Source organism: Anoplopoma fimbria, chromosome 1 (assembly GCF_027596085.1).
Source record: "Anoplopoma fimbria isolate UVic2021 breed Golden Eagle Sablefish chromosome 1, Afim_UVic_2022, whole genome shotgun sequence".
NCBI lineage: Eukaryota > Metazoa > Chordata > Actinopteri > Perciformes > Anoplopomatidae > Anoplopoma > Anoplopoma fimbria.
The window spans coordinates 12,370,516-12,379,512 of NC_072449.1; the positions used below are offsets into that span (position 1 = coordinate 12,370,516).

General features: G+C 39.8%; 1 protein-coding gene across 1 annotated transcript; it reads right to left on the reverse strand.

The window, feature by feature from the left end:
- On the reverse strand, positions 1 to 8,410 carry LOC129095075 (solute carrier family 35 member F2-like). The gene is made up of 8 exons (XM_054603447.1): positions 8,286 to 8,410; positions 7,171 to 7,346; positions 6,714 to 6,841; positions 4,503 to 4,662; positions 3,209 to 3,365; positions 3,066 to 3,118; positions 1,859 to 2,013; positions 1 to 894 (listed from the first exon to the last, which is right to left on the reverse strand). Exons 1-8 carry the CDS (start codon positions 8,396 to 8,398, stop codon positions 556 to 558), a joined length of 1,281 nt encoding a protein of 426 aa, XP_054459422.1. The 5' UTR covers positions 8,399 to 8,410; the 3' UTR covers positions 1 to 555.
- Positions 8,411 to 8,997: the final 587 nt, after the last annotated feature.

An 8,997-nucleotide genomic window follows, 5' to 3' on the forward strand; every position in this document is an offset into this window, starting at 1 on the left:
TAGGTTTCTTGTAAGCTGTTAAAGTCATATTAATATTGTTATCAAAACCCTTATTTTCACAATCATTATCAATTTGTTGTAACACCTGAATTGGCGAAGTGACATAATAAGTATTTGTGTGTGTGTGTATGTTAGTGTGTAGGCCTGTTTTACCAGGCTTGTGGGGACATACATCTGTTTATGCGATCACAATGTGGGGACTCGCCTTCCTTTTGGGGACAAAATGGGGACTACGTGTGCATGTCCCCAATAGTAAATTATTACATTTCAGGGTGGAGACTTGGTTTAAGGTTAGGGTGAGGTTAAGGCTTGGGTTAGGCTTACTTTTGTTTTGTTCTTTTTCATTATTGGGTCAAGAAATAATTCTGTATCACAGTTTTGTTGCAGTTGAAGTACCTGGCAAAATGAGGAACACAAACATTTGCCACACAGGTCAACTTTGCAGTACATCTGCTGGTGCTTCTTTATATCCTGATTAAGTGAGAATCATTATCATATGTACAGATGCAAAACTCAATAAATAAATAAGTGTTGAAAAATGACATTGAAAGTTTTTCACATTTTAGTGCTGCGTCCAACAGAAACAACATCCTTATCACCGCTCCCTCGTCCGAGGCTCTGTGATGATCCTGAAGCTCTCTTCTTCTTCCCTCTCCTTCTCTTCTCTTCCTTCCATCTCCCTTCCTCTTTCTCTTCACGGCACTGCTGCTCCTCTTCCTCAGTGGTGATCCTCACAGCCACCTCCTGCTTGGTGATGTCATTTACACCATCCTCACAGATGCAGGAGGACGAGGAGGCGGCGGGGTCTGTGTGGTCCGTGGGTGTTGGTACGGCGTTGAAGGTGATGAATCCAATGAGGATGATCACCAGCGAGACCAGGTAGAGCCCAGAGAACTGAGGTGGAGTATATTGTAAGGGAATATTAATACACCATCTCTATTATGTATGGGTTAATTTTCAATATGATGCAAAGCATGGTTTGAAGTTTTGTGTCCACAGAGGTAAACTTTAGCACACGCATGCACCTGCATGCACCTGCAGGGTTTATGACATCACCACCAGTTTGAAGCCAATCACGATCCAGTATGCAACCCACACAATGGGAAACCTCTAGCACATATACACTGGGAACTGACTTTTCAGTGAAGCAGGATACATTTTGTGTTAAAAAATAAATAAAATATATATTTTTAGATACATAGATTGTAGTTTTTCCAATGAGGGTAAAAAAAGAGGTGCTTTTTAAACAGTTTTTAACAAGGTATATAAACTTCTTTGTGTGTGAATAAACCATAACAGACGAAAATGATTTTTTAAAGCATATTAGATTGTATAGTCTGAGGGGGAACTTTAATCTGCAAATGAGGTGAAGCGCATATAAAGTAGTATAAAATAAAAAAATATTCAAGTTAATATTCCTCACTTGAGCAAATTAATTTAATGATGTTTCACTGGCTGGTTCAGTGAGAAGTCCATGTCAGGTGAGCAGAAGTAAAACCAGGGTGAGTTATTGCATAAGTGACATTTACAGACAAAATATTCCGTCCGTTTTGAAGTCGTTGAAAGGACTTTGCACTTACGACTTCATAATCTGTGCATATGCATGAGACTGTGCGAAAACAGATGACACTGAGATAACACTTTAACGATTATAATTATTCATTAACGCTGCTGTATCACTGTATCATCAGGGTCATTTTGACCCAGAGAGGCAAGCAAATCTCTCAACTCTTTTCCACATTTGGTGCTCAAGCGAGTATTTGTGTCTCTGTGTGTGTGTGCGTGTGCGTGCGTGCGTGCGTGCGTGCGTGCGTGCGTGCGTGCGTGTGTGTGTGTGTGTGTGTGTGTGTCTGCTCACATTGTACTGGAAGAGGAGGATCCCGCAGAAGAGGCTGAAGAGGTCGGCGGTAAGCAGGGAGAGGTTCACGGCGGTGGCGCTGCTCAGCTTCACCACTATGGGCATACAGCTGTACAGAGCATACATGCACAGCCCATAGGCAGAGAACAGGAGCCCTGAGAGGAGAGATGCCCAACTGTTAGTTCATAGAAACAACTCAGATGTTAAAGGGAAAACTCCAACATGACGGAAATCATCCATCCATCCATCCATCTTCCGTAACCTGCTTATCCAGTTAAGGGTCGCGGGGGTGCTGGAGCCGATCCCAGCTGTCAATGGGCGAAGGCAGGGTTCACCCTGGACAGGTCGCCAGTCTGTCGCAGGGTGACGGAAATCAGTTATACAACATATTAACCAGTTGAGTGTAGAGATCTGGAACATTTTAGCCTTCGTTGGCACAACGCTGTGGTGTTTATACACTCTTTATTCAGTATTTAATGTGTAGAAATAGAAAACATTATGATCTTTGGAGTAGTTAGTTGATGAAGTGGAGCTGTATCTCTGTTGGCGGCATGCAGCCTCTGAAAAGCTGCTGCTTTTGCATGGTGTGAACAAAACAACAAGCTGACTCGTGGATACAATGGGGACTAGCCTGCTAACAAGCTAACCTGTTTCCAGTCTTTGTGGTTCCATTAGTAAACAACAAATACTCCTAAACTGCATTGGGATTACTTTTGAGGAGCCTAATAAGTAATTACTTCTCTACATCAGAGCTGTTTCTGTGAGTCTTTCTATGACTCCTTAGTGATCAAAAACACTGAATGCAACTTTAAATACAGATTAATTTATTGTGTATGAAATGGTTTTGTTTTTCTGGTCCTGTGATGGTAAGGGGACTAATTTAACTTAATTTAGGGTTTTTATGCTCCTGTAAGTCACCAACAGAGGTCATTATGAGGTCAAAGATTAGCCAAGTTATTGCCCCTTCATGCTCAACTATGTTTTTACAACATGGCAAATCGCTGATCAACTTTCAGTTTAGTCAGGAGTAAAGCAGGAGACTACAAAGAAGACTTTAGGCATTTTATATCTTTATCAATATCTATCCATCCTAAAATATAGTTTTGCATTGTAAAATCAATGAATTGAACCAGGAAAGGTGAAATCTTTGCGTGGTCATCTTTTCTTGCCGTATTTTATTTCATGGTGCTTCTGTGTAGGTACTCACCAACTTGCCAGCTCCACTTGATGGTAGCTACTTCATTACGTTCCAGGATCACCCTGGGTGAAGGAAAAAACAAACCACCAGATTAACCATAATGTTGAATGAGTCCTAAGTCACATGTCCTGATCACACCTGCACACACTTACATCTGCACGGTGCTGATGATGGTGCCGAACAGGCCGACCATGCCCAGGAACTCCACCCTGCTGAGATTCTTCACCGTGTACTCCTGACACACATTAGACACGGCGTACAGCGAAGCACTGAGCAGCACCAGACCGTCACCTAGCAGGATGTTTGAGGCTGAGTAGACGAGAGGGAACACATTGTCAAAATTACATGGATGTGCTTGATATTGTGATAACCAAAATAAAATTATCCTCTGTTACTGTAAGGCATTCCTCTAAAAATACATTGATAGGCAAGATAGGGGTTACAACATGTGTTTACTTGGTTTCCCTAAAAACAACTGACATTGGTGCGTTCACTGCTGATGTCTGCCACAATGGAGTCAGATATATATAGCTGCTAAATCGACGTGGAATTTTGTTTAAAGTAAACACCCTTCATTCACCCGTACTCCCAAATTTAAGAATAAAATGTTTTACTTTCAAATGCTCTTGAATCATAGAGAGCTGCTGATGTCTCTTAAAGAAGCAGCGTGTAGGATTTAGTGGCATCGGGTAGTGAGTTGGCAGATTGCAATCAACTGAATGCCCCTCTGCTCACCTCTCCCTTTCAAAGATTGTCAAGGAAGTGGCCCTCAGGTAACATAAAAAACAAGAAAGGTTCTCTCTGGATCCAGTGTTTGGTTTGATCGTTCTGGGCTACCGTAGAAACAAAGTAGCACAACATAGTGGACTCCATGAAGAGGGCCCACTACCTATGTAGATATAAACTGCTCATTCTAAGCTAACGAAAACACAACAACTCTTAAGTTTCTAATGAAAATATATAGTTATGAAATTTATTTTCCATTCCCACCAATAAATCCCCCTAAATCCTACACGCTGTTCCTTTCAGTAGCTTCTAAATGGCTCTAATATAGAGAACCAGAGATATTGTCTTTTTTACTCTACACATTATTCTTCCATGTCAAAACCTCACGCCTACGTTACCCACAATGCAACTTGATCAGTGACATTTTGGACAGAGATTCCTGGGTGTTATTCTAGTAGCAGCTAATGTCTTCAGACCCACCCACTCACTAGAGGACAGTAGTAGTAGTTCTTGTCAATGCCTATAAACAGACTTTAAAGTGCAAAATTGGCAAAATTCCCCTTTAAGTCTGTGAGGAGTAGTCCAGGTGAAAGAATTTGAATTAAAATGTCACAGTTTGATAAATGCAGACCCTGATCACAGAACTGTTGGCTAAACACTCTGTAGGCTGGGGCATTGATGAACTCAGTGAGCGAGCAAACACTTGAGGGAGGTTCTTACTGGAGCCCTGGTCTCGTCCAGCTAGCAGGTCGGCCCCCACCATGGCCCCTACCCCGAGGAGACAGATGCAGACAGCTACGTAGTGGACCAGACTGTATCGTGACTTCAGAACCCACCAGGACAGGATCATCAGGACCGGGACCACAAAGCAGTCCAGCAGCTGGAGACAGGAGTCAAGAAAGACATTTGAATATAAACACAATCATCGATAAATACATTCAATTAACTGATACCTACACTAAAAACAGTTATAATAAAAATTAAAAAATGACACAAAAAAAGTGTCAACTCTGTGGAAACACTGAATCTGAAGTGGCACTTAAAATGAATTGACATAAATTTGTGCACAATCAATATCATTGGCTGAGTTATACATCAGCAGGTGGAGCCAAAGAGCCACAGTTTGTCTGATCATGGAGGCATCGGACTAGGGGTACATACCGAGGGTACATCCCAAGTTTCTTAAATTGCCTCCTCGATTCCCTCACTTGCGTCGTTTCCTTGCGTCTTAGTCCCGCCCACCAGGGATGCATGGAGAGACGCAAGGAAACCAATCGAGGAGAGAGGAAACGAGGAAATGTGTTTTAAGAGACACGTGAAGCGACGTCTGTTTCTGATGATGGCGGCCGCTGATCACAGCTGATCAGCTGTCAGTCGGCTTTAACAGCTGGAGAGACTTTTGATTTTATGTCTGCACACATGATCACTGTACCAATATTAATAATGAAACAAAGTAATCATCACTGTAGTAATATTAATAATGACACAAAGTAATCATCCCTGTACTAATATTAATAATGACACACAGTAATCATCACTGTAGTAATATTAATAATGACACAAAGATTTCATCACTGTAGTAATGATAATGAAACAAAGTAATCATCACTGTAGTAATATTAATAATGAAACACAGTAATCATCACTGTACTAATATTAATAATGAAACACAGTAATCATCACTGTAGTAATATTAATAATGACACAAAGTCATCATCACTGTAGTAATATTAATAATGACACAAAGTAATCATCACTGTAGTAATATTAATAATGACACAAAGTAATCATCACTGCCAGAGTAGAAATGTATTTCTATCTGCAGCCTGTTACCAGTTTAACAAACTGCATTGAGTATGTATACTGTGTTCTGTGTATTTAAACTGTGTTCTGTGTATTTATACTGTGTTCTGTGTATTTATACCTAGTTCTTAGTATTTATACTATGTTCTTAGTATTGTATTTTTTACTGTGTTCTGTGTCCTGCTCATAAGCGCAGCGCACCGATTTCTACCGGCGAAATGCGTTTGTCTTATTTATTAATTATTAACGTCTGCATGTTTTGAAATTCGGATTGTGATGTCATTATGAAATAATCCAGAATAAGGTTATGTTTTCTCCTAAACACTGGAATTAATTCATTAGGCTCAATGTTTCGGGGTAAATTGGAATTACATAACTCATCAACCTGACACTCAGGAATTATCAGCCTCATATAAATGAATGGAAATGAAGATACATGATGTAAAAAGTGTTTCTACTGACAGACAGACAGACTCTCCAACTCTTTAACTCTCTCTGACTTTAATCCATTCAGTCTGTGATCTGTCATCACTCTGGTATTAAACTCCAGTGATGATGAGCTATATCAGATCAGTACGATCGGCTGCAGCGTCCAATCAGATAACAGATGAACGATGAGGGGGCGTGTCGGCCCTCACAACACTTCCTGAAAGGATGATCTCTGCGACTTCCGGTTCAAGCGAGGAGCGAGGAGCGAGGATCGAGGAGCGAGGAAACGACAAATAAGAGACTTGGCATGTACCCTAAGAAGAAGCCTGATCCGATACACAGTAAACCACCACACAATAATATAGTGGTATTTTTCTCTTATTGAGTTATTGTAGTTAAAGAAGTTCTAAGAGTTAATTCAACTTCACATTTCTTAAGTTATAAACATTGTTTCTTCTAACTTGAAGTGTTTGACTTGAAATAAATAGTTGAATGAATTTACTGCAAAAGTTCACCAACTGCATCAAATTAACCTTTGTGTCTCACTATAGGGACATTTGGGGCTTTTCAATTATTATTATTATTATTTTATAATTTTGGATTTACTTATGCATGTAACATACATTTTTAAAGAAACATGATCTGTTTTCAGGACAAACCTCCAACCAATAAAACCACACAAACATAACCTGTACTCACCTGAACACTGGTGAGGGTGGTGTATTGGTACGCTTTAACCACGGCGTAGTTGGCCTCCACGTCCACCAAGCCCAGCAGAAGATACTTCCACCATCTTCTCTTCAGTATCTGTAAAATATTGCCATCCCCTACGTTTTAAAGGGGAACATCCCTGGACTTCAGTATTGACATCTTCTGCTTAATGAGTACTTTCATTTTTGGCTCTGTGATTGCATTTTAGTGATTATACTTCTTTAATTTAACTAACATTTTAAACTCAGGAGTTTTCCGTGTAATGGAGTATTTATAAACTGTGGTATGTCACACTGTTGCAATTTGTTTATAGCCAGAATTTTAGCATATACCGGTAACTTGAAATATGCAACACTAAAAGTCAAACAATAGGTAATATTGCTATCATTTAATAAAAGATTACAGGTATTATCTCAGGTGTTCAGGCCCAAAGTGGTGGTGTTACCTGTTCTGCAGAGCAGCATGGGGGTGTAGGTGACACACAGCAGGGCGTAGCAGAAGAAGCTCTGCAGCATGGGTGTGTTCACGTGGAAGCTTGAGGCCAGGTACTGGGAGCTGATGGCCGTCCCACAGATGAGTCCAGCCAGACCCTGACCCATGGCCAACGTCTTGGCCAATTGACTGAGAGAGAGGAGGACGGCACATTTTTAAAACCACCAGGCACTTTTATTTGTCAATGTCGTCTACTTTAAACATTCAGGAGAGCATAACAGTGGTGACCAGTGGTGGAATGTAACTAAATACATTTACTAAGTACAAATTCAAAGTACTTTACTTGAATATTTTCATTTAATGCAACCTTATACTCCTACTCCACTACATCTCAGAGGTAAATATTGTACTTTTTACTCTACTACATTTGTCTGACAGCTTTAGTTACTTTTAAGATTACAGTTTTTCCCCTTCCCATCCACTGAAAACCCCGTATCTCCAGATGTGTTGACGTTGAATGTTTGAAATAAACTGAAGGATGAAGTGTTCCTTTATGTGTTAAAGAAATCTTCTACTTCTTAGGCTAAATAAACTCTTTAAAAAGCCTCTCGGATCAGCTGAAAAAATGCTTTGTCACAAAGCTGAAAACAGGCTGTTTTTTTAAAATAGAGATACGTGGTTCTCACAGGACAGCAACGCCACAAACATATGATAATCTTATAGAATATGATGCATTGCTGTAGATTAATCTACACAGCAGTATATAAAGGAGTTAAAAGCTTCTACAGCAGTAAACTGCAACATACACATTAATGCAGCAGTAATATTAATCCAGAAACATCATATATAATAGTAAAACACTGACAGGGAACATTTTCCTGCATCAGTACTTTGCTGTTAATACTAGGTTTTCAGTGCAGGGCTTTTACTTGTAGTGGAGTATATACAGCGTGGTATAGTACTTTTACCAACGTAAATGATCTGAATACTTCTTCCACCACTGTGGTGACTTTAATCATAAAGGAAAAGTTGAACATTTTCACGAACAACAGTGGGAAACAGCTTGCCCAACTCTGTTCAAAGGGTAACAACTCTTGCCTCTAACATGCTTCTCTTCTTCCCACTCACCAGGTGAAAAATTCCTTGGGCTTGAATTGCCTGATCCTCACCATGAGTCCACTGTTTGGGCTCTCGTCACTCATGTCCCTGGGTGCATCATCCTCGGACTGCTTGGTAGACATGCTGCCACACAGGTGATGGTGGAATCCTCTCTGAGTTTTTTCACCGTTTCAAGCTTTTAACTCCTTGACTTTCCACTGAATGATTAACTGACTCAGAGGGCAAAGATTAATCTGTCACTTATCTCTGTGTGTAATGTGTTGAAGACAGCCAGCAGCACTTAAAGATAAGCCTTGATGATGCAAGATTAAAGAAGTCATCACTCTGCTTCTTTTTGTTTTCACTCTCATTTGCTGATGAGATAACAGCTCATGGTGGATGAAAAGTGCATCATCATTATTTTTTTATGGAAATTACATTAGTGGAAACTAATTAAGTACATTAACTCAAGCGATGTGCTTAAGAACAATGTACTGGTACTTTTCTTTGGTATTTCCATGTTATGCTACTCTGCAACAATAAAGAGGGAGATATTTACAGTTTATACTACAGCTGTAGTTACTTAAAAACATAAAATAAGCTGATAAAATACAATGCATTGTTAAAATTCTGTTTTTAAATATTTATTTTATTGAGTGAGTAAGGTTCTTGGTGTCATTCACATATTCATACAAAAGGAATTGAATTTCACAATTTTGAATTGCTCTTCCCCAAATTTCAT